Source organism: Canis lupus, chromosome 11 (genome assembly GCF_011100685.1).
Source record: "Canis lupus familiaris isolate Mischka breed German Shepherd chromosome 11, alternate assembly UU_Cfam_GSD_1.0, whole genome shotgun sequence".
In the NCBI taxonomy this organism is placed as follows: Eukaryota; Metazoa; Chordata; class Mammalia; order Carnivora; family Canidae; genus Canis; species Canis lupus.
Window position 1 is genome coordinate 61,785,366 of NC_049232.1, and position 25,579 is coordinate 61,810,944.

Below are 25,579 nucleotides of genomic sequence, written 5' to 3' on the forward strand. Positions count from 1 at the left end.
CAAACTATATTTGAGAATAGTCAAGCATGCAATATATTTTAGTTTGAATCTTTTGCTTAGAAAGATTATTAAGCAGTATTAACAAACATGAAAAAAAGTAGCACACAGAATTGATTTTTTATTTTGAAAAGGTTGACATTACCATTTTTAAAAACTGACAGATCCGGTATTACCTCTCCAACTTAGGCTCAAAAAGATTTAGCCAATACCAAGGGAATAATTTGTAAGCCCCAGGTTTTCATCTCAGGTACAATTTCGTCTATGTTGTTCTTTTGATGTATAATTGGTAGCTTACTTTTCTGTACTTTATAGTGTGTTGCATATATTTTTACTGTAGCATATTTTATCATATATTGTAAATACTTGTTCATCTTGCTTAGTATATTGTGTATATCCTGAGAGCAGGGGCCCTATAGTATTTATCTGCTTACTCGTTCAGCATAAATAATAGACATGGTATCTTTTGAGTAAAAACTGTACATATTCTTATAAAATTAATGAATAAAAAAATTAATAAGGTGGATTATTGTATTGGTTTAGAAGAGTTAGGAGATTCTTTTTCTCTCAAACAGCGTGCAGTTAAAAAATTTATTGTGCTAACATCCAGCCAAAATGTACCAGTGTTCCTTATTGATCCTTTGATCCTGGAATTGATTAATAAAGACTTTGAACAAGTCAAAAATACTTCTCATGGCTCCACTTCAGAATGCAAGTTTTTCTGTGTTCCAAGAGACTTTACCACATTTGCGCTACGGTATCACCTGTGGAAGAATGAGGTAAGATGATTTGCTTTCACATAACAGAATGTGTCCTTTACAAAATAGTGTGGGAATAAACCAGTTTTTTAAAAGTAAAACATGTCAAAAATCTTTAAAGCTTTTTATAAATTGTGTTGGGAATATTTTCAGCTATAAGTAATAGAAGACAATTAACAATGGCTTCAGCAAATAGAGGGACCTACTTTTCTTGTGTAACAAGAGGTTAAAAGATTGGTGCCGTTGGTATTAGCTGCTCACTGATGTCAGGGCTGGTATCACTGAAGTTCTTTCTTCATTTTTCTCATCATTACAAGATAGCTGTCCTGGTTATCAGACATCATAATCCATGTTTAAAGACAGGAAGGGCTAGTGACACTATCCTTTGAAGCAAGAATTTTCTCAGAAGCTTCTGATAAACTGCTTATAGCTCACTGTCCAGAACTAGATTCGTACGTCTTCTGGTTGTAAAGGGCTTAGGAAGACAGGTGTTTAGCATTTCCATCAGCATAGGCAGGCAAGTAGGAAGGGTTTTGGTGATGAATATTCAGTATTTGCCACATAAGGTGTGTGAGGGCAATGTCACTAGTCCATAGCACTACTCTTTCCATCTTGAAAGTGTGTAGTACTTGTTTGATACTCATGATTCTGTGATGGTGGGATTTTTGGGTAGCATTTAGCTGGGCAGTTCTGATCTCAGCTAAGCTCAGCTTCTAGTCACCTAGGCAGCTCTGCTTCTCCAGGGTGGCTTGCTGTCAAATGGAGCAGTGGAGGTATCTTGACCATGTGTCTAATCATCCAGGCTAGTCTGAGAAAGCAAAAACATGAAAAGTTTCTTGATATTGTTAAAATATTAAGATTTCTTAACTGTGAACATAAATAATACCTCCTTTCATTCAGATGTTCTTTGATGAGATTTAATAAAATACTGTATTTTTTCTAACAGATTTTACACATTAAAAAAGATTCTATTATTTAGAGAAAAAGAGAGAGCATACAAGTTGGGGGAGGCGCAGAGGGGAAGGGAGGGAGGGAGGGAGGGCGGGAGGGCAGGCATCTCAAGGAGACTCTGCACTGAATGTGGAGCCCAACGTGTGCCTTGATCCCGCAACCCTGAGATTTTGACCTGAGCCAAACCAGGAGTCAGGCGCTCAACCAACTGAGCCACCCAGGTGCTCCATATTTTGCACATTTTTGATAAGATTTATTCCTTGCTACCTTATAGTTTGTGTGCACACGTGCATGCACGCACAAGGGGTGGAGGTGACAAGATAACATGGATATTTTACCTCTTCCTTTACTAATTCGTTATTAGAGGTAGTTGAGAATGCTGTTGGTTTTTGTATTTTGACCCTGTTTCCCAGCTACTGTTCTGAACTCTGCACTGTATAGATAAACTTCAGTTTCTTCCCTGCCTTCTCCCTTCTTCATCCCCTTTCCCACCCTCTTTCTTTTTTCTCTTTCTTTGAATGTAGCAGGTTATATTTTCTGCACAAAAAGACAATTTAGTGGGATGCCTGTGTGGCTGAGTGGTTGAGCATCTGCCTTTGGGTCAAGGCATGATCCTGGAGACCCGGGGTCGGGCCCCACATCGGGCTCCTTGCATGGAGCCTGCTTCTCCTCCTTCTGCCTATGTCTCTGCTTCTCTCTGTGTGTGTCTCTCATGAATAAATAAATAAAATCTTTAAAAAAAAAAAAAGACAATTTAGTCTCTTCCTTTCCAACCTTTACACCTGATTTCTTTTTCTTGTGTTACTGATTTAGGTAGGACAAGATAATATTAAATAAAAGTATTCTTTATTTTGAAAGAAAGAACTTTGTATTGCTTGGATGTTGGACCTCCAGAATTGAGTCTCTCATTTTCTTGTCTTTGATTTCTTTCTCATCTATAGATTTTTCATCTCTTTTTCTAACTGTCCTACTTTTATTTTTTTATAAATTTATTTTTTATTGGTGTTCAATTTGCCATCATATAGAATAACACCCAGTGCTCATCCCGTCAAGTGCCCACCTCAGTGCCCATCGCCCAGTCACCCCCACCCCCAACCCACCTCCCCTTCCACCACCCATAGTTCTTGTCCTACTTTTAAACAAAATCTAACACTGCCATTGATTTTCTTCATATTGCTCAAAATTTTTATATTTTTCCAAAAATTTTGTGTACTGTTTCTTATGATTCTTGTTTCATGGGTATGGTTATATCTTTTTTTGTTCTGTAGATTTTCATGTTTTGGGGGTTTTGTTTAGTTGTTTGCTCCGTATTGCATTTTGTTTTTCTAAATCCCTTCATTTTGGGCATTTATTTTTTTGTTATGGTTATTTATTTTTTTGTTGTGGTTATTTTATTTGGTTTTCATGATATAGCCATTCTTTAATGTTTGCTGATCTTTGTTCATATTTAAGAATGAGGCACTGAAAACCAGTTGGAAGCTTTCTTTTAGGGCCATGTTTCATAAACTGGTGACTTTCATGATAGAGTAATAATAAGGCTATGCCAGCTTTCTCACTGACTCCTAAATGTCAGTATTTGTAGCCCATTTCTACTGGACTGTTTGATTTCCTCATAGAAAAAGACCACAATGCTTATAAGCCTTTTCTATAAAGAGTTTTTATAATGTTCCTTTGTTTTCCCAAAATGAAGTTTGACATTATAACCTGCCTACATACAGAATCCCCTAAGTCAATATAATGTCTTAATTATAATATGAATTAGAAATAAAAGGGAATGTGTATTTCAGCTTGTAAATGTTCAGTCAAGACTACATTGGAAAGCATAATGAAGTAATTCAGATGGTTGCACTTTTCAGTGGGATCATTAAATATGATTAGCTTCAAATATAGACTCATATTATGAATGATACTGTTAGTAATGTGATTTTTTAAAATAATGAACAGGTTTCCAACAACAGAAAAGTAAAATTGTCTCCTCCTTTAGCATAGCCATTGTATCCCTGAGAAATAGAGGTTCAGATCATTATGAACAAGTTTTTCTGCTGCAGGACTGATAGAACATTTGAAATTATTTAGGATATGGGACAGATATTCATATTTTGAATTATAGAATGTCTAGCATTCCTGGCCTGAGGCTCTAAATGCCACTTGTATCTTCCTCAATCATTATGATAATTAAAAATATGCCCACAAATATTTTTAAAGATTTTATTTATTTATTTGAGAGAGAATGCACAAATGAGGGGAGAGGCAAAAGAAGAGGGAGAAGCAGGTTCCTCACTGAGCAGGGAGCCTGACACAGGGTTCAGTCCCAGGACCCTGGTTTGTGACCTAAGCCAAAGGTAGACACTTAAATCAACTGAGCCACCCAGGTGCCCCTGCCCACAAATTTTTTAAATGTCTCTTGGATATGGTAGCACTTGCCTTGAGAACCAATACTTTAGAAGAAAGAGACTGTGCCACGATTGGCAAGACCAATATGCAAAAGGTCAGCAATACCCAGAATAAGTACACAGGTTCATATTTATTCTTTTATACATATGACATGACATAGAGTTCTTGGATAGTCCTTCCTAAACCTTCGCCTAAGGTAGAGCTAATTAGAGTACTAGACCTAATTATTATAAACTTAATTCGTATGTGATTATTCTTTATTAATACCATTACCATAAAGTGAGCAAACTACTGCCAAAGGCAATTGGGAGTAGATTTGTGCTGTATAGCCTTGACTTAGGCCTTTGCTCTATTTCATCAGAGCAATTAGTTTGTTCTGACTTTTCTCTCATGATTATAAGAAGACAAGCCATTTCATAGTTCTACCTATTTTGTTTGTCAATGTTTCCTCCCACATCCCAAGGTCTGATTCCCCTTCAAGGTCTTGTTAGCCTTTTAATTTTTTCCTCAATTTACCAGCTAATAATGCATTTCTTCCATCCTGTACATTTCATCTCTGAGTTGGTCACTCTCACCCTCAGTCAGTACATTCTACTTCTTAGGTATACTCAGAGAGAAAAGGAAAAAGAGGAGCCCTGCAGTTGATCAATCTAACATAAGGAGAGTCAGGTGAAATTACATTAGTTAGGGTAAGTTGCATTAGTTGCTGTTAAAAAAAAAAAAAAATCCCTAAAATCTCATTAACCTAGCACAAGAAAGGAGTGATTGTCTTTACTCAACTCCAGTATGGATATTCTTGGTCAGGGGTACTCCTGGATGACCCTCCTCGAAGCAGTGACTTAGGGATACAGGCTGTTTCATTTGTGTGGTTTTTCCATCTTGGAGTTCTTTGCTTCCCTAGATGCAGACAGAAGAGGGAAAGCATGGAAGATTTTATGAAGATTGTAAGTCAGGCCTAGAAGTATTATATGATATTTCCATCCACATTCCTTTGGTCAGGACACAGTTTAGCTCTATATCCATAAGTGACAGTTGTTATTGCCAGTTAGCGTTCTCTACCAGAATTAGCACTTTCTCTCATATAACAGCATAAATAACAATAACACCAGATATCTGTTGAGTACCTACTGTGTACTAGGAATCAACTAGTACTTGCATTTGTTGATGGAGTTAAACAATTAAACAATTAAAAAGCTGTATAATCAATATTATAATAGAGGTCTATGTCTGTTATGAGATCATGATGAGGATACAGCTAATCCAAATGACAACATTCAGAAGCAGTAAGTGATGTGAATAAAGTATTCTTGAAGAATGTTTATGACTACTGTGACTTAAGACAAACTTACAGACACAGCTCCATAATTTAATAATGTTAAAGCCTGATATTACCACTTAGAGCTTTGTTATCCTTAATTGTAGACTAAGTATAATAATATCTTCCTTGCTGCCCTCAAATAGTTTCTGGGGGCATCAGATGAGATAATGAATGTGAATGAGTTTCATATACACTATATGAATAGAGAATAGAGAGGTAGTATTAAGAATGGAAAGAACCTTAGATTTAGTTGGAGAAGACCTAAATGCTGGCAATGGCTTTGCCTCTTATTAATTCTGGTTTTTTAGACTTCTGTGGGTCTGGTTTTTAATCTAGCATACCTCGTGCTACTTATTTTAGAAGGTAGATGTCATATGTAAATGCAATAATGTTTATAAAAGTTCCTTGGAAATTATAAAGTCCTATTAAAATCTCGTGTGTTCTCAATAATTAATACTATTTAATCATCCATAGCACTTTTTGTTGGTATTAGGACTAAAAGTCTACCATATAGATTAATCTTGTTACATTAGATTTTACTCTAATGATGTTGGAAAATGTACTTGTTTGATAGTATGTCTCAGTATCTTTTCTAATTGGCATTATGATGGACTTCTATTGAAGTAGCAGTTTAACTATGAGATGAAAGTATTCTTCTTTTGAAGTACTTTGGAAGATACAGATTAATAGAAGTTAAATTGAAAATTAAATGTTTTGTTTTAAGTGCTATCCTTATATTAACAATTACTTTGTAGATACTATCCGGAAAACACTAATGTGAGCATTCTCTTTCCAAGGAAGAAATTGGTACTAATTTGCATAAAGAGAGTTTGAATGTATCCTCCAAGCTATGTAGTTCCCCTTTCTGGTATGCTTCTTAATTCTACCACCACCACCTTCCTCCTTGCCACCCTTAGTTCTAAATCTTCAGGCAAAGAGCACGTTAGCATAAAATATGTATGGCTTAATTCAGTGTAAAAGTCACTTTAGTTTTGCTACCAGCATTTGGTTTTAAATATTTAAGCTTGATGTTTCTTTGGTTTTAGGAAGGCTGGTTTCGGATAGCTGAAAATATGGGATTTCAATGCCTAAAGATCGAGAGCAAAGATCCCCGGCTAGATGGCATAGACTCACTTTCTGGAACTGAAATTCCCTTGCACTACATCTGCAGATTGGCCAATCATGCCATCCACTTGGTGGTCTTTCATGAGAGGAGTGGCAACTACCTCTGGCATGGCCATTTACGACTCAAAGGACACATGGACAGGAAATTTGTTCCTTTCCGAAAGTTACAGTTTGGTCGTTATCCTGGAGCTTTTGACAGGTAAATTCAGGATCTAAAGGGGAGTCCTGAAACTTATATTTTCCAGTCATGAATTCTTACTCTTTGTTTACATTTAATAATTAATATGTAATTTACACAAATCAGTTTTGAAATGTAAATATTCAATAGGAAGAAATTCATGTACATGACACCAAGAAATATATGTAAGAACATTCATGACAACATTGTTTGTAACGCCCCCAAACATTGTATATTCATACAGTGAAATATTGTAGAGCATGGAAATGAATGAATTAATGCTCTGTGTAACAACATAGTTGAATCCTACAATGTTGAGTGACCGAAGCAAGACTTAAAATAATACAACTCTTGATTACATTTATAAAAAGTACAAACACAGGAGAAGATATGTTCATAATATATGCTTTCATAGTAAAAGTGGTCAGAAGGTACAAACTCCCAGTTAAAAGATAAATAATTTCTGTGGATGTAATGTACAGTGTGGTGACTGTAGCTACAGTGCTGTATTGTATATTTGAAAGTTGCTGAGAAAGTAGATCTTAAAAAGTGATCTCTGAGGTAGCTGAGGAAAATATGCTTGATGTTTAGCTCTTTTACTTATGTTGTATTTTTTGAAGAGCTGCCAGTTTTCTGGGTTAAGTCCTTGTAATAAATCTTAACTTTTGTTTTCAGGCCAGAATTACAACAAATTACTGTTGATGGATTAGAAATTCTCATCCCAAAAGATCCAGTGCACTTTCTAGAAGAAATACCACGCTCTAGGTTTATTGAGTGTAGGTATAAAGAAGCTCGAGCATTCTTTCAGGTTAGAAATAATCAAATATTGTACTTTTTAAATTAAAGGAAATGTGTGTATTTTTAATAGTTCTGGGAAGGGGTAGGGAATGAAGGGACTTATGAAAAATAGGTAAGAAATATTTTTTGGTTTATCTATTTTCTTCTAGATTGATTGATTGATTGATTTTTAGGTAGTTTAAACATTAACCTCAAGAAACTATTTCTTCCCTAGTTGAATGGTGTGTTGTTTGTGGAGACATTGTTTTATTTAGATAGACTTTTGGTAGGTTTAGCACTGGCCTTTGCTTTAGGTTAGGACACCCCATACACTTTATCAAAGGTGGTGTGTTCTTGAAGCACCCCAGTTAGGATGAAGCCACTGAAGATGGACCATATAGATTTGGAAAAGATTTCATGGAAAATACAGTTTTTCTCAGAGGGTTGACAATGAATATGAATTTTTTTGTGTTTATGAAGGTTTTTTGAAGGTAAATGCTATGCAGAGACCAGTGCTTTTTGAACTTTACTTTATTCTGCAGCTGTAGCTTTCAGTTCAATAAACATTTATTGAAAGCCAGTTTCCCAGGAACTCTGCTGACCCCGGGGATATAAAGATTTTGAGAGACATGAAAGTTCAGCTCTAAGCGATGACTGGAAACAGAAATATTAGTAAAAACAGATTTATGATGGATTTGGGGCACCTAATCCTTCCTCTTGCCCTTTGCTTTTTGGGATTCCCTTCCAAGAAAGCTGTAGACACATGAACAGGAAAGGAATGGAGAAATGAAGTACCAGCTGTATCATCACTAAGTGATGCCCTAAAATTGTGCCCCACACCCACAAATGCAAGGTTTTCCTGGTAGGCTGTGTTACTCCCATGGACTAAGGCCTGACAGCCTTCCTGGTGGGTCTTCCCAGCCCAGTCCCCTTTTCTGTAGTTGTGGAGCTGTGAAACATACCCAGTCAGCCTCATGGGTGGAAAGCTGGCCAACTGCCTCTGTGGATGGGCCTACTCTCATAGGCAAGTGCTGATCATCATTTATCACGCAGTAAGTAAGAAGACGCAGAGATGTAGTCTGGTGCTTGGACTTGACCACTCACTCTTCTGGCCTTAAGGGAGTTTGTTCTGGTTGCCACTTCTGTTAGAGCACTTATGACAGTGAATTAGGAGTGTATGTCTTGGGATCCCTGGGTGGCGCAGCGGTTGAGCGCCTGCCTTTGGCCCAGGGCGCGATCCTGGAGACCCGGGATCAAATCCCATGTCAGGCTCCCGGTGCATGGAGCCTGCTTCTCCCTCTGCCTGTGTCTCTGCCTCTCTCTCTCTCTCTCTCTCTCTCTCTCTCTCTGTGACTATCATAAATAAATAAAAAGAAAAAGAAAACATTTAAAAAAAAAAAAAAAAAAAAAAAGGAGTGTATGTCTTGTCCCCCTAGTAGACTATATGAACTTCTTGATGGCAGGCATCTTACTTTATTCACCTCTGTAGCCCCAGTATCTAGAACAGCATCTGGCACAAAGAAAAAATCCTATAATTATGAAAAAATGTTTGGAGAATAATGTGCTCATCTGAATCAAATGATTTTTTTTAAGGACACTTAGGAGGACTCCTCTATTACCTAGCAAGCATTTGCCCAGGCCCATTTCATTGCTCTTTGTGAGAAAGCAGTGTAAAATGTAAAATGCTTCAAAATAGTGATGCATCATTAGGATAGTATCAAATTTTTTAATTCTGTATTTTCGTTCTTGCTTTTGAAATTTTTAGGGCAAGCACTCAGTCAGCATTTGAGTGAAGAATATGGATGATAGATGCTCAGAGGGCTTACCATTTATAGCCTCATAGATTTTGTTGTTTAGAGTACCATCACACAGCAAGACTATAATCCTGCCTGGAGGTTTATATTTATAGTAGGATCATATGGAACTTTGTGTTCATTCTATCAGGTTGTTTGTGTCCCTCACTTGCAGCAAGGTATACTTGTGATTTCAAATTTTCTTTTCTTTTTTGCTGTTATATTGGTATTACTAATGTAGGGTGCCTAGTTAGGTTAATAACTCTTTACTCTTAATCTCTTAAATGTTTCATTGTTTGAAAATACCAGGAGAGTCAGTTTTTAAATTGAAGTGAGCATACATAACTTTGGACACTTGATGGCGCCAAACAGTCTTATATACAATGCCTGGTGTAAAACAAGCAATGAACTAATCCAACAGAGCTCATAAAACAACCTTCTAACTTTCTATTTCTAATAATATTTTTTTTGAAAAATTCTCAAACATTCAAGAAAGTTATAAATAAAATACAAATATTTTTTTCCTGAACCATTTGGGAGTAAGTTGTTGACTGTATATCTCACAAATCAGATAATTTAGCATTTTCCCAAAATAAGAACATTCTCGTACGTTGTCTTAATAAAAAAAATCAGGAAGTTAACATGTAGATTTATTACCACTTAATCCCCATTCGAGTTTTGCTAATTACCCCAGTAATGCCTTTATAATAAAAGGATCCAGTTCAGAGTAAAATATGATAAAAAGGATTTAGAATCACATGTCGTATTTAATTTTTTTCTTTCTCTTTTTAAAAAAGATTTTATTTATTTTAGGGGGAGAGAGAGTGTGAGCAGGAGGAGGGGTGAAGGGAGAGGGAGAGAAAGAATCCCAAGCAGACACTGCCCTGAGTGCAGAGCATGACCCAGGTGTTTGATCTCACTACCCTGAGGTCATGACCTGAGCCGAAATCAAGAGTTGATTGCTTAACCTACTGAGCCACCCAGGTGCCCCTGTATTTAATTTTTCTATTTCTTTAGTTTCATCCAGTCTGGAATGATTTCATAGTCCTGTTTTTTAACTTTTATGAATAACTTTGATGCTTTTGAAGATTACAGGCCAGATATTTTGTAAATTGTTCCTTGTTTGAGGTTCATCTGATTTTTCCTCATATAAGATTCAGGTAATACACCTATAATAGGAATAACAGAGGTGATTCTGTGCTTTTCTCATTACATCAGATGCTGCATGGTTGTGATTTGTCCCGTTACTATTGATGTTCACACTGATCACTCGATTAAAGTGGTATCTCTAGCTTCACCCTTGTCAAGGTTCTGCTTTTCCTTTGTTACCAATAGAAATTTGGCATGAAGGCACTTTTTAAAAAAATATTTATTTATTTATTTATTTGAGAGAAAGTTTGCGCAGGGTTCAGGAGAGACACAGGAAGAGAAGAATCCAAGCAGACTCCCTGCTGAGCATGGAGGCCACCGTGGGGCTCAGTCTCAAGAGCTATGAGATCATGACCTGAGCTGAAATTGCCAGTCAGAAGCTCAACTGACTGAGCTACCCAGGTGCCCAGAAGGTACTTTCAAACCAAGTAAATATTGGCAATATTGCCAAAATATTGGCGCCTGGGTGGCCCAATTGGTGAGGTGTGTTGGACTCTTGATTTCAGCCCAGGTCATGAGATTGAGCCCTGCATCAGACTCTGTGCTGGGCATGGAGCCTGCTTAAGATTCTCTTTCTCCTTCTGCCCCTCTTCCCACACCAGGTGCGCGATCTCCCTCTTAAAAAAATTGATAATATCCTTATCAGTCTTTCAATTTATTTGTTTACATCCTGGTTTCCTATTTTATTCAACAGGTTATAGTCCATTCTTTTCTTTTTAATTACTTACTTATATATATATATTTTTTTTAGTAATCTGTACACCCACCATGGGGCTTGAACACACAACCCAGAGATCAAGAGTCACATGACCTTCTGAGTCAGCCAGGCAACCTCTTTTATTTTCATTATTTACTTTCATCCTCAAATTCTTTCTTACTTGGCCAGTGGAAACCTCTTCATGGTGGCTTCCATGGCTTTTTGACACGTCTTCTTCATTTTTTGAGTTCTATTTTACTCTTTGGCTCTTTGGCTCTAGGTTCATCCTTTAACTTCCCTGCTGCAACACCAGAATCAACTGTTTCTCTAAGTTCTGATTCCTTTTATTTTTTATTTTTTAATATCTATCTATCTATTTATTTATCCATTCATTCATTCATTCATGAGAGATAGAGGGAGGCAGAGACACAGGCAGAGGGAGAAGCAGGTTCTATGCAGGGAGTCCAATGTGGGACTTGATCCCAGGACTCCAGGTTCATGCCCTGAGCCGGAGGCAGGCGCTTAACTGCTGAGCCACTCAGGCATCCCCTGATTCCTTTTAGAAGCCATGATTTGGATGCCAGGTGTGTTCATTGCTACTTGGTTTTTGTTGCACACAAGCCCTCTCAATGACTGTGTGTGTGTGTGTGTGTGTGTGTGTTTCTGTATCTATCTATTTAGATCCATAAATTTACATTGATATCACCATTCCAACTAATTTATGTTTCATTTAAACAGCCTAGGGTTTATTTCCTTATTTGTGACTCCCTTCTCAAAAAGTGAGAAATTTGACTTCTGTTGTTCTTAATATATTTGCTTATATGTCCAATTGCCTGTCATTGCTTCTGTCCCTTCTCCCACATGGTTGCTGTCCTCACCCTGCTTGAATGTTGCTAATCTCCCCCTGGGCTGCCTCCATCTATGGACATACTTCTCAAACTGCTTCCGGCTCTGACTCCTCACACTGGACGTGGAGGGGGTGTCCTCTCCATGTGGATTCCCTCCTCACTTGATTCAAGCTCTGATGCCCATACCCAGCTACCATGAGCATTTTCTTGCTTTGCCTTACCTAGTGGTTTTAGTATTGAATAGTTCAGGAAGGCAGGGGGAGGAGAAGAGGAAATACTCTCTTGACTTACTTTATTTACTTCTAATTATTTTCTTAATCTACCAAGAAGTTTAGAAGTAGGATAATATACGTTTTCCTGAACTTGATTTTGTTTCAGCAGTAACTATCAAATAATACTTAATGAGTTTCAGTCCAGTCTATTGTATTCTATTGAAAAACCAGAGGGTAATATGGAAATATCTGGACACCTGGCTTAGGAATATCTACAAAGCTATATTACCCTCCTTTTCTACCAATTTTTTTCTGAGATTTTGGACAAATTTCTAAGCCTTAATTTCCCCATGAGTGGGTACCTTCTGTCACATTATTTTCAGTCTATATTTGGGGGAAGACTGAGGGAAAGGTTGCCTGAATGCCAAGGATCAAATGGATATAATATTTAAATTAAGGGATCCCTGGGTGGCGCAGCGGTTTGGCACCTGCCTTTGGCCCAGGGCGCGATCCTGGAGACCCGGGATCGAATCCCACGTCGGGCTCCCAGTGCATGGAGCCTGCTTCTCCCTCTGCCTCTCTCTCTCTCTCTCTCTCTCTCTCTCTGTGACTATCATAAAAAAAAAAAATTAAATTAAGGTTTTGTCTTTTTCTAGAGGTATGGTAAGCTCAAGATTGACATTTTTATTTTTATTTTTTAACTTACTTTTTATTGGTGTTCAATTTACCAACATACAGAATAACCCCCAGTGCCCGTCACCCATTCACTCCCACCCCCTGCCCGCCTCCCCTTCTACCACCCCTAGTTCGATTCCCAGAGTTAGCAGTCTTTACGTTCTGTCTCCCTTTCTGATATTTCCCACACATTTCTTCTCCCTTCCCTTATATTCCCTTTCACTATTATTTATATTCCCCACATGAATGAGAACATATAATGTTTGTCCTTCTCCGATTGACTTATTTCACTCAGCATAATACCCTCCAGTTCCATCCACATTGAAGCAAATGGTGGGTATTTGTCATTTCTAATGGCTGAGGAATATTCCATTGTATACATAAACCACATCTTCTTTATCCACTCATCTTTCGATGGACACCGAGGCTCCTTCCACAGCTTGGCTATCGTGGCCATTGCTGCTATAAACATTGGGGTGCAGGTGTCCCTGCGTTTCCTTGCATCTGTATCTTTGGGGTAAATCCCCAACAGTGCAATTGCTGGGTCGTAGGGCAGGTCTATTTTTAACTCTTTGAGGAACCTCCACACAGTTTTCCAGAGTGGCTGCACCAGTTCACATTCCCACCAACAGTGCAGGAGGGTTCCCTTTTCTCCGCATCCTCTCCAACATTTGTTGTTTCCTGCCTTGTTAATTTTCCCCATTCTCACTGGTGTGAGGTGGGATCTCATTGTGGTTTTGATTTGTATTTCCCTGATGGCAAGTGATGCGGAGCATTTTCTCATGTGCATGTTGGCCATGTCTGTGTCTTCCTCTGTGAGATTTCTCTTTATGTCTTTTGCCCATTTCATGATTGGATTGTTTGTTTCTTTGGTGTTGTTTGATAAGTTCTTTATACATCTTGGAAACTAGCCCTTTATCTGATATGTCATTTGCAAATATCTTCTCCCATTCTGTAGGTTGTCTTTTAGTTTTGTTGACTGTATCCTTTGCTGTGCAAAAGCTTCTTATCTTGATGAAGTCCCAATAGTTCATTTTTGCTTTTGTTTCTTTTGCCTTCCTGGATGTATCTTGCAAGAAGTTACTGTGGCCGAGTTCTAAAAGGGTGTTGCCTGTGTTCTTCTCTAGGATTTTGATGGAATCTTGTCTCACATTTAGATCTTTTATCCATTTTGAGTTTATCTTTGTGTATGGTGCAAGAGAGTGGGCTAGTTTCATTCTTCTGCATGTGGATGTCCAATTTTCCCAGCACCATTTATTGAAGAGATTGTCTTTCTTCCGATGGATAGTCTTTCCTCCTTTATCGAATATTAGTTGCCCATAAAGTTCAGGGTCCACTTCTGGGTTCTCTATTCTGTTCCATTGATCTATGTGTCTGTTTTTGTGCCAGTACCACACTGTCTTGATGACCACAGCTTTGTAGTACAACCTGAAATCTGGCATTGTGATGCCCCCAGATATGGTTTTCTTTTTTAAAATTCCCCTAGCTATTCGGGGTCTTTTCTGATTCCACACAAATCTTAAAATAATTTGTTCTAACTCTCTGAAGAAAGTCCATGGTATTTTGATAGGGATTGCACTAAACGTGTATATTGCCCTGGGTAACATTGACATTTTCACAATATTAATTCTGCCAATCCATGAGCATGGAATATTTTTCCATCTCTTTGTGTCTTCCTCAATTTCTTTCAGAAGTGTTCTATAGTTTTTAGGGTATGGATCCTTTACCTCTTTGGTTAGGTTTATTCCTAGGTATCTTATGCTTTTGGGTGCAATTGTAAATGGGATTGACTCCTTAATTTCTCTTTCTTCAGTCTCATTGTTAGTGTATAGAAATGCCACTGATTTCTGGGCATTGATTTTGTATCCTGCCACGCTACCAAATTGCTGTATGAGTTCTAGCAATCTTGGGGTAGAGACTTTTGGGTTTTCTATGTAGAGTATCATGTCATTGGCGAAGAGGGAAAGTTTGACTTCTTCTTTGCCAATTTGAATGGCCTTTAATGTCTTTTTGTTGTCTGATTGCTGAGGCTAGGACTTCCAGTACTATGTTGAATAGTAGTGGTGATAGTGGACATCCCTGTCTTGTTCCTGATCTTAGGGGAAAGGCTCCCAGTGCTTCCCCATTGAGAATGATATTTGCTGTGGGCTTTTCGTAGATGGCTTTTAAGATGTTGAGGAATGTTCCCTCTATCCCTACACTCTGAAGAGTTTTGATCAGAAATGGATGCTGTATTTTGTCCAATGCTTTCTCTGCATCTAATGAGAGGATCATATGGTTCTTGGTTTTTCTCTTGCTGATATGATGAATCACATTGATTGTTTTACGGGTGTTGAACCAGCCTTGTGTCCCAGGGATAAATCCTACTTGGTCATGGTGAATAATTTTCTTAATGTATTGTTGGATCCTATTGGCCAGTATCTTGTTGAGATTTTTGCATCCATGTTCATCAGGGGTATTGGTCTGTAATTCTCCTTTTTGGTGGGGTCTTTGTCTGGTTTTGGAATTAAGGTGATGCTGGCCTCATAGAATGAATTTGTAAGTACTCCATCTCTTTCTATCTTTCCAAACAGCTTTAGTAGAATAGGTGTGGTTTCTTCTTTAAACGTTTGATAGAATTCCCCTGGGAAGCCATCTGGCCCTGGACTCTTGTGTCTTGGGAGGTTTTTGATGACTGCTTCAATTTCCTCCCTGGTTATTGGCCTGTTCAGGTTTTCTATTTCTTCCTGTTCCAGTTTTGGTAGTTTGTGGCTTTCCAGGAATGCGTCCATTTCTTCCAGATTGCCTAATTTATTGGTGTATAGCTGTTCATAATATGTTTTTAAAATCGTTTGTATTTCCTTGGTGTTGGTAGTGATCTCTCCTTTCTCATACATGATTTTATTAATTTGAGTCTTCTCTCTCTTCTTTTTAATAAGGCTGGCTAATGGTTTATCTATCTTACTAATTCTTTCAAAGAACCAACTCCTGGTTCTGTTGATCTGTTCCACAGTTTTTCTGGTCTCGATTTTGTTGAGTTCTGCTCGAATCTTTATTAACTCTCGTCTTCTCCTGGGTGTAGGATCTATCTGCTGTTTTTTCTCTAGCTCCTTTATGTGTAAGGTTAGCTTTTGTATTTGAGTTCTTTCCAGTTTTTGAATGGATGCTTGTATTGCGATGTATTTCCCCCTTAGGACTGCTTTTGCTGCATCCCAAAGATTTTGAACGGTTGTATCTTCATTCTCATTAGTTTCCATGAATCTTTTTAATTCTTCCTTAATTTCCTGGTTGACCCTTTCATCTTTTAGCAGGATGGTCCTTAATCTCCACGTGTTTGAGGTCCTTCCAAACTTCTTGTTGTGATTTAGTTCTAATTTCAAGGCATTATGGTCTGAGAATATGCAGGGGACGATCCCAATCTTTTGGTATCGGTTCAGACCCGATTTGTGACCCAGTATGTGGTCTATTCTGGAGAAAGTTCCATGTGCACTTGAGAAGAATGTGTATTCAGTTGAGTTTGGATGTAAAGTTCTGTAGATATCTGTGAAATCCATCTGGTCCAGTGTATCATTTAAAGCTCTCGTTTCTTTGGAGATGTTGTGCTTAGAAGACCTATCGAGTATAGAAAGAGCTAGATTGAAGTCACCAAGTATAAGTGTATTGTTATTTAAGTATTTCTTCACTTTGGTTATTAATTGATATATTTGGCAGCTCCCACATTCGGGGCATATATATTGAGGATTGTTAAGTCCTCTTGTTGGATAGATCCTTTAAGTATGATATAGTGTCCCTCTTCATCTCTCACTACAGTCTTTGGGGTAAATTTTAGTTTATCTGATATAAGGATGGCTACCCCTGCTTTCTTTTGAGGACCATTCGAATAGTAAATAGTTTTCCAACCTTTTATTTTCAGGCTGTAGGTGTCCTTCTGTCTAAAATGAGTCTCTTGTAGACAGCAAATAGATGGGTCCTGCTTTTTTATCCAGTCTGAAATCCCTGCGCCTTTTGATGGGGTCATGAAGCCCGTTCACATTCAGAGTTACTATTGAGAGATATGAGTTTAGTGTCATCATGAGATCTATTCAGTCCTTGTTTTTGTGGATTTTTCTCCTGAACTTCTTCTTAAAGGGGAATTTTAAGAGTCCCCCTTAAAATTTCTTGCAGAGCTGGTTTGGAGGTCACATATTCTTTCAGTTGCTGCCTGTCTTGGAAGCTCTTTATCTCTCCTTCCATTTTGAATGAGAGCCTTGCTGGATAAAGTATTCTTGGTTGCATGTTCTTCTCCTTTAGGACCCTGAATATATCCTGCCAGCCCTTTCTGGCCTGCCAGGTCTCTGTGGAGAGGTCTGCTGTTACCCTAATACTCCTCCCCATAAAAGTCAGGGATTTCTTGTCTCTTGCTTCTTTAAGGATCTTCTCTTTATCTTTGGAATTTGCAAGCTTCACTATTAAATGTCGAGGTGTTGAACGGTTTTTATTGATTTTAGGGGGAATCTCTCTATTTCCTGGATCTGAATGCCTGTTTCCCTTCCCAGATTAGGAAAGTTTTCAGCTAGAATTTGTTCAAATACATATTCTGGCCCTCTGTCCCTTTCGGCGCCCTCGGGAACCCCAATTAAACGTAGGTTTTTCTTCCTCAGGCTATCGTTTATTTCCCTTAATCTATCTTCATGGTCTTTTGTCTCTTTTTTCCTCAGTTTCCCTCTTTGCCATCAACTTGTCTTCTATGTCACTCACTCATTCTTCCACCTCGTTAACCCTGGTCGTTAGGACTTCTAGTTTGGATTGCATCTCATTCAATTGATTTTTAATTTCTGCCTGATTAGCTCTAAATTCTGCAGTCATGAAGTCTCTTGAGTCCTTTATGGTTTTTTCTAGAGCCTCCAGTAGCTGTATAATAGTGCTTCTGAATTGGCTTTCTGACATTGTAACTCTGTGGGAGAGAGGACTGTTTCTGATTCTTTCTTTTGAGGTGAGGTTTTCCTTCTAGTCATTTTGCTCAGTGCAGAGTGGCCAAAAAGCAAGTTGTATTGGGAAAAGGAGAAAAAGAGAGGAGAGAAAGAAGGAAAGAAAAGAGAGAGAGAAAAAGAAAAGGAAGAAAAAAAGAAAAAAAAAGAAAAAGAGAAAGAAAAAAGGGGGAAAAAAGGGTGGGGGAAGCAAACAAATCAAAAAGCAAAACAAAACAAAACAAAACAAAAAAAACAAAAAACCCACGGGGGAGTATCTTCTGATTCTGTGTACTTTAAGTCCCTTGACTTCCCCTGGAACTTGTCCGTCTAGCTGGTCTTCTGGGGGAGGGGCCTGTTGTGCTGATTTTCAGGTGTGAGCACTTGGGGGAGCTGCTCTGCCCCCTGCCTGGTGCAGGGCTCAGTGGGGGTTGTTTACCCCGTGAGGCCCCAGGAGCAACAACCTGCAGTGGCGGGGCCAGCTCTGGAGCCCTGGATTCAGCTCCCACAGTAACTACTCCGTCTGCAGGGCCTGGATGCTCCGGGGCGGGGCCGCTGATCTGCTCAGCTCGGGGCAGGAGCGTCCTTGCTGTCCTGGGCCCTCCGGGCCTCTGCCTGTCCCGGGGGAGGCCGGATCCTGGGCTGTGTCCCGGCGCCCTGTGCTCCGGGGCCTGCCCTGTTGGATTCGCGCTCCCTTGCGGCGCAGCCCCCCTCCGCGGCACCGCCTGCTCGAGCCCCTCCAAGCTGCTCCTGGAGCCGCGCAGCCCCCTCCGCACGGAGCCTCTTCCTCTGCCCGAGCCCCTCCGAGCTGCTCCTGGCCGCGCAGCCCCCTCTGCGGAGCCGCCGCCCGAGCCCCCCCACCAGCTGCTCCCGCCCCGCAGCCCCCTCCGCGGAGCCGCCCCCGAGCCCCTCCGAGCTGCTCCGGTCCCGCCGTGCGAGCTGCAGTCTTTTAGGGAGCTCGGCCGCAGGGGTGTGGCGCACTCTCCTGGGCGCGCAGTTGCTCTGTTAGTGTCCCCGGGAGCCCGAGGGCATCCCCGCCCTCCTGGGTCCTGCTCCAACTCCCCGCGAGCCCCTTTCCGCCCGGGAAGGTCGGTGCAGCTCCTGCTCCTCCGGGACGGGGCTCTCCTGTCCTGGGGACACTCGCCCGGGCCTCAGCCCGGCTCCTCCCGTGGCCCCTCCCCCTTGGAGGCCTTTTGTTTCTTTATTTCTTTTTCCCCGTCTTCCTACCTTGATAGAAGCGCGAACTCTTCTCACTGTAGCATTCCAGGTGTTCTCTCTAAATCTCAGGCCGAATTCATAGACTTTCAGGATAATTTGAAGGTTTTCTAGATAATTTGGTTGGTACGTGATTTGGAGACCCTACTCTTCCGCCATCTTGCCCCTCCCCAAGATTGACATTTTTAAATAGAAAAAAATAAATACTATATTTTAAAAAATCCAAAACAGATATGAAAGGTTTATAGGTACATATCCTTTAATATATATGAGAATCAGTTCTAAGAAGTGAAATTTCTGGAAGTGTCATGCTAGGAAAGGTATATCAGAGGTGAGAGTATGTCCATGCAGGGGACAGCCTCGTAGGACATAACTATCAGAGTAATATTTTTATCAAGCAGAGTTTTCATGTCTGTTATTTAATCTGACTCTTTCAGTCACTCTTCTAAATAAGTCAAGTATTTATCTTTAACAAGTAAAAAACCTGAGTTTTCATTGTGCTACACAGTCATTATTGGCTGAGCATAGACTAAGTCCTGCTCTTCAGTCTTTCCCACCATACCAAGGGTAAGAACATGCGCCTCCCTTTCCAATCAAGAGAAGCTATGGCTCTGAGTATGTTTTCATCTTGAAGGGATCACATACAATTTGTATGTTCTGGAGAAGGCAACTTCTCTTCTGGGATCCCACTTTCTTCCTAGGGATAGTTTTTTCTTAAGATTCCCTAAAGTCGTTCCAGCAACTATATTTTCTCCTGCTATATTGTAGAAGAATGATGGGATATTATAGGTAATATAGGTTATTATAGGCAGGGGCTAGTGTAGGAGGGGCCGAGTCATTTATTCATTTTCCCATTTACCACTATATGATGCTCACATATTATGTGTCAGGCGCCATTCTAAATATGTACATCCAGTGATGGGGAGGTTTAGTACATGCCCTCAAGAAACCATCTGTATAAGCTAGTGGAGGAAATACAAATAAAATCAACAATGTGAATTTAAAATGATAATTATAGTGAAAGTATATGTAAGTGGTAACTACTATAAAGTCATTGGACAGATTCTTTCATTTGTCTTTTCTATTGACAAATATTTCTTTGTTCTGTATGTGCTGGACAAAAGGGCAGCATTGGAGAATAAATACATACATCTTCCTAGGAAAATTAGGGAATGTTTTTCAAAGGGTAGAACTGAGACTCGGAAGATTTTGTTAGTCAAGAGCACTTCAGATAAAGGAGACATGTATAAAGAAACAGAGGCTTGAAAAGTTATGCTATATTTGGGGAGCTAGAAGGTATTGCTGTATTATACAGTGTGAGGAAGGTTGCATGAAGCTGGACCAGTAGTCAGGGACCAGAACAAACGTCCTCGTCTACTATGGCAAGAAGTTTAGATTTTGATCCATAGGTAGCGAAGCATCACTGAAGAATCTATAGTGTTTTCCTTAGTCTAGAATATCCTAATCATGAAGAAAATTAGAAAAGCATGACTAAGTAAATGATGCTGATAATATTTGTGCAGAACTTAATAATTTATGGGATATTTTCTGTCATCCATTGTCTCACTAAATCTTCAGAGCAGCCCTGCAAAGTGTAATTCTTATCCTTTAGTTACTGATGAGGAAACTGTATCTAAGAGAGGTTTGTTCTTTCATACTCTCACTCATTCAGCAGATGTTCAGGTGCTGCTCTGGTCACTGGAGGTAAAGTGGTAGAATGAAGTCACTTTACTAGTACAGCTTGTGTTCTTCTAAGGTGATAAGTGCCCAGCATCAGAGCCAAAAAGAAGTGGGGCTGGACTTGAACACAGATAATCTGACTCAAAAATCACAGGCTCTTTCTATTAAACTCTGTAGTTTCTCAAGACCAATTGAATCAGTGAATCTTGAAAATGTCACTAAGTGCATTTTGTATAGATATGCTTATAGCTCTCAGAATTAGTCTTCTTTTCTCCTAACTGCCCAGTCTGCTAAATTGTGACGTGGAGGGAGTTGATAGAAGTGGAAGTCTCATCCTTTGGGAATCCTGGTTATACTCCTTTCCCTTTCACTTGTCTTTTCTAGAATCTGCCCCTGTAGTCTTATAAATGTGCAACAAATAAGGAAGTCTGACACTTGATTTTTTTTGACACTTGATTTTTTATAATAGAAAAATTATAATATGGGATTAATTTTCAAATTTGACTTGGATGTCACAGAATTATTTCTAGAAATTTAGGAATGGTCGTAATAGCTGACTGTTTGTTATATCTGTAGCAATACCTTGATGATAACACTGTGGAAGCTATGGCCTTTCGGAAGAATGCAAAGGAATTATTGCAACTGGCAGCCAAAACATTAAAGAAATTGGGAGTACAGTTCTGGCTGAGCAGTGGAACTTGTCTAGGTAAAACTCATGTTGCTTTACATTTGTCTTTTTGTCATTTTGTCCTCTGGCTTTAGGGATGACTGCTTGAGATGACAAAACATCTGTGATATTTGAAGTGTCATAGACAGAATAAATGTAGTGCATGTAGCAGGAATTTATTGATTTTTTAAAGAAATTAATTTCAGAAACAGAAAAGAGTTAGGAAGACCATGTTGTATGTGTTTACCAAAAACTATAAGTCATGTATAAAATTTATATCAGGATATATAGACTACATTTGATCTTCAGGTAATCCTTAGATTAGCATTTTATTATTCTATCCCAAAGATTGTTCTGCCATTTTAGAAAAAAAATCTGTTCTATTTCTTTATTTACACACTACACAAATGAGAGGAAGACTGAGGGAGTGTCATAAGGTCTTCCCACAAGTCTTTTCCAGGTCACTGATACTATCACTGGTTGGACATCACTGCCTTACCACATTCTATTCATTCTAAGAAGGGGAAATGAATGCTTTTCTAGAGTCCTTATGCAAGTTGCTGTTAGAATCAGAGAAAGATTGATGGATCTCTTTCCACTATACATTACATCTCACACATTTATGTGATATATGCTTTAAGGTTTAACTTTTTTTTCTAAGGTTTAACTTTTTGAAGCAAGATTGTATTACAAACTATGTCATCAGAAATACTTCTTAATCACTTGTGTTGTATTATGCATTTTTAATCCATGTTTTTCTTCATTTAAGAGCAAAATGAGGGAGTTAGATTAGACACTATTTAAGGAGCCTTCCTTTTTTTTTTTTTTTTAAAGTAGGCTTCACACCTAGTGTAGAACCCAGTGCGGGGCCAGAACTCACAACCCTGAGATCAAAACCTGAGCTGAAATCAAGAGTCTGATGCTTTAACTAACTGATCCGCCCAGACACCCTAAGGAGCCTTCCATCTTTAATAGTTTATGAATCTTTCATGGATGTGGGGTGTGGATTTTTCTCAAGCTAGAGATAAGACCCCATCCTAGACTTCTAAAGATCTATGTTAAAATGAAGATAAAGTTTAGAATGCCAAATAGTATTGCCCAATAGCAATGCCTGATAAGACAACTGTAGACATTTACGTACTTTCTGAATAATTTGGATTAAAGAATTAGAAGGATACTAGGGGAGACCCAAGAGCCTTTAGTAGTACTAAGGTATAGATTTTAGTTTTTTAGAACAGTACTATAGCACTTAATTGCCTTTTAATATTGACAATGTACTGAAAATTGGGGATGAAACTGCTCTTTTTTATATGACCCCTCAGGGGCACCAGGTAGTATAGTCAGTTAAGCGACCGACTCTTGGTTCAGCTCAGGTTGTGATCTCAGGGTCCTGAGATGGAGCCTTTGTTGGGCTCCATGGCAGTGGGGAGTCTGCTTGAGTTTCTCTCTCCCTCTCCCCCCACCACACACACTCTCTCTAAATTAATAAATCAATCTTTATGTTGATTTATATCAGACATGAGCTGTTCAGAGTTGCTCAGGAAAGGGATAATAGCTAAGCAAAAGAATTAAATTATATTGTGTAGCATGCCTTAAAGGCAGCCTTCATCATTAGAGGCTTATGATCAAACATTCTCAAAAGTTATATAATTTTTTTTTGTAATGTAATTTTTTTAATGGATGGCCCACCTAACATTTTTTTTTAAGATTTTATTTATTTATTCATGAGAGACACACACACACACACACACACACAGAGGTAGAGACACAAGCAGAGGGAGAAGCAGGCTCCGTGCAGGGAGCCCAATGGTGGGACTTGATCCCAGGAATCCAGGATCATGCCCTGGGCCAAAGGCAGGCGCTCAACCACTGAGCCACCCAGGCATCCCCCACTTAACATTTTTTTAATTGAATTTATTTATTTACAGAGTGTGGAGCCTGACTCAGAACTCAATACAACCCCTAGATCATAACCTGAGCTAAAACACCCAACTGACTGAGCCACACAGGAGGCCTGGCCCAGTTAACATTATTAAAGCTGATAGTTTATCTAGAAATAAAAATAACTCATGAAAATTTTTGAGGATGCTGAGTGCTCAGAGCAGTAAAAATGAAGGAAAGAAGGAAAGAGAAAAAGAAAGAAAGGTTCTTCTACAGATGGCTCCTTATAACCATAGATTTTTAGTTTGGGATTTAATTTTTTAAAAATAATTTTGGTAAAGCACTGGAAGTCTAATCTTATGAAATAAAAACCACTCTTACAAAGATCATAGAATAGTGACTAATTTTTTCCAAGCTTAAGATTTTAAAAAATTTTCTTGTTTCTTTTTTAATTTTTAGGGTGGTATCGGCAATGCAACATTATTACTTATAGTAAAGATGTTGACCTAGGAATTTTTATACAAGATTATAAATCTGATATTATTTCAGCATTTCAGGATGTAGGACTTCCACTCAAACACAAATTTGGGAAGGTCAGTAGTAACAATCTGCTTTACTTCGTAAGTAACATGTCTCAAAGATAGAGTTTATATTAAACAGTTCAGAGATGGTTAAGAATGTTGCACGTGTCATTTTATCACTCAGTATTGACCAGGATGAGATCAGCAGAAGTTTCTTATGTGACTTCTGGACTCTTTAAGGAAAACCAGAAAAATCTGACTTTCTGTTGATAATGAGAAGGAGAAAAGGATCTTTTGAACTCTTGAAGGCGAGTTTATTGCCATTATGTTAGATAACAATATAACATAATTAATATACTGTATAATGTAAAATTAATACAATTATTAAGAGTCCCACCCACACTACCTGAAGTTATATTGTTTCTTATGAGTCACTTAATTTTATGTTCACTTAGGTGTCCTGTCATTATCAACGTGAAATGGTCCTTTGGTAGCTAAGGGTTAGAAATATAGAATCATTTCAAATAGTACTTAAATTTCTTATCTATTTCACATGTTCTGGGTCACAGCAATTTTCTCAGAGTTCAACTAGGAATAGGTCATCATGACTTAAATGAAATTTCCTTTTAGAGAATTTGATTTAATTTCTATGCCCCAAGCCCATGATTCCTTGCAAACATCTTACTCTTTTTTTTTTTTTTTTTTGCAAATAACATCTTACCCTTAATTTGTTAGTTCATAGGGAAATGTTGTCCTGGAAAGCAAGTAGAAGCATATTTAGTCACTAACAAATTATTTTCTTTATCGTAATTTTAGTTTATATGAAAATTTAATAAAATGTTTTTCAGAGGTTAGAGTCCAAGCAATAGAACTCTAGGCATGCAGCAGATGTTTACTGTACACTCACTGTATGCCTGGCACTGCCTCTGCACCTGGACACAAAAATAAGTAACAGTACTTATCCTTGAGGTGTTCACTGTCTAATTGGGGGAAAAAAACACATAATAATTATGTGATTAGTGCTATAACAAGACAGATACATCAAGACTAATGGGAACATAATTATTTGTTAAGAAACTTAAATCATTAAGTTTCTTAAGGGAAATGCTCTCAAAATTCTTTGTACCTTTAACTTTTATTTCTTCCTCTTTTTTAAGTACATAATGTAATGATTTATGGTATGTAGATGAGTTTCTATGATACCACATTTACCTAGGTACTTATTATTGATTGAGATGAGAGACTTATTTCCTAACAGTTTTACTTGATTATTAAAGGGAATCATTTTTCTTGATTCCTTTCCTTCTTTAGTCAGAAACGGGCTCAGGAACAGGATGTTCTGCAGAGTGGTAATTTAGCTACTGTAAATCATTTCCTCTGAGTTTTCATTAATTGTCAGAAGCAACATTATTTTATATGCATTTAAGAAATGAAATGATGTCATGCTACTGATAAATCCATTTTCAGAGGGTTTCAGCTTTAAAAAAATGTTAGAATCAGTATTCTCTCTACAAAACAAAATCTTTGTTTTTTTTTTTTTTTTTTTTTAATATACTTCCTTCATTTCAGTCTGTGAAAGTTTTCATCTTCCTCCTAGGTAGAGGACAGCTTGGAACTATCTTTCCAGGGAAAAGATGATATAAAACTCGACATTTTTTTCTTCTATGAAGAGACTGACCATATGTGGAATGGAGGCACTCAGGCCAAAACAGGAAAAAAATTTAAGTATGAATCAGATAAGTACTTATAAAAGGGGCCAGAGAAATAACTTCAGAAGGTAGAAATGAGGAAGCAACTGAAAAAAACAAATAAAAGACT

General features: G+C 38.4%; 2 protein-coding genes across 4 annotated transcripts in view; both read left to right on the forward strand.

Annotated features, from left to right (window-relative positions):
- FKTN (fukutin) overlaps nt 1-25,579 on the forward strand; it is a 75,338-nt gene that overhangs the window by 24,734 nt on the left and 25,025 nt on the right. Inside the window, exons 4-9 of the mRNA XM_038553014.1 lie at nt 573-776; nt 6,465-6,742; nt 7,397-7,529; nt 21,269-21,398; nt 23,700-23,833; nt 25,359-25,486. Of these exons, the coding sequence (XP_038408942.1) occupies nt 573-776; nt 6,465-6,742; nt 7,397-7,529; nt 21,269-21,398; nt 23,700-23,833; nt 25,359-25,486 (1,007 nt within the window). The remainder of the gene's footprint in view (nt 1-572; nt 777-6,464; nt 6,743-7,396; nt 7,530-21,268; nt 21,399-23,699; nt 23,834-25,358; nt 25,487-25,579) is intronic.
- Nucleotides 645-25,579, forward strand: part of TAL2 (TAL bHLH transcription factor 2) — a 71,151-nt gene continuing 46,216 nt past the window's right edge. Inside the window, exon 1 of one of the 3 annotated variants that reach the window (XM_038553018.1) lies at nt 645-776. The gene's annotated coding sequence lies outside the window, so the exon portion shown is untranslated. Of the gene's footprint in view, nt 777-7,401; nt 7,530-25,358; nt 25,487-25,579 lie in introns of those variants that run through there. The other 2 variants (XM_038553021.1, XM_038553017.1) reach the window with 2 other exon arrangements.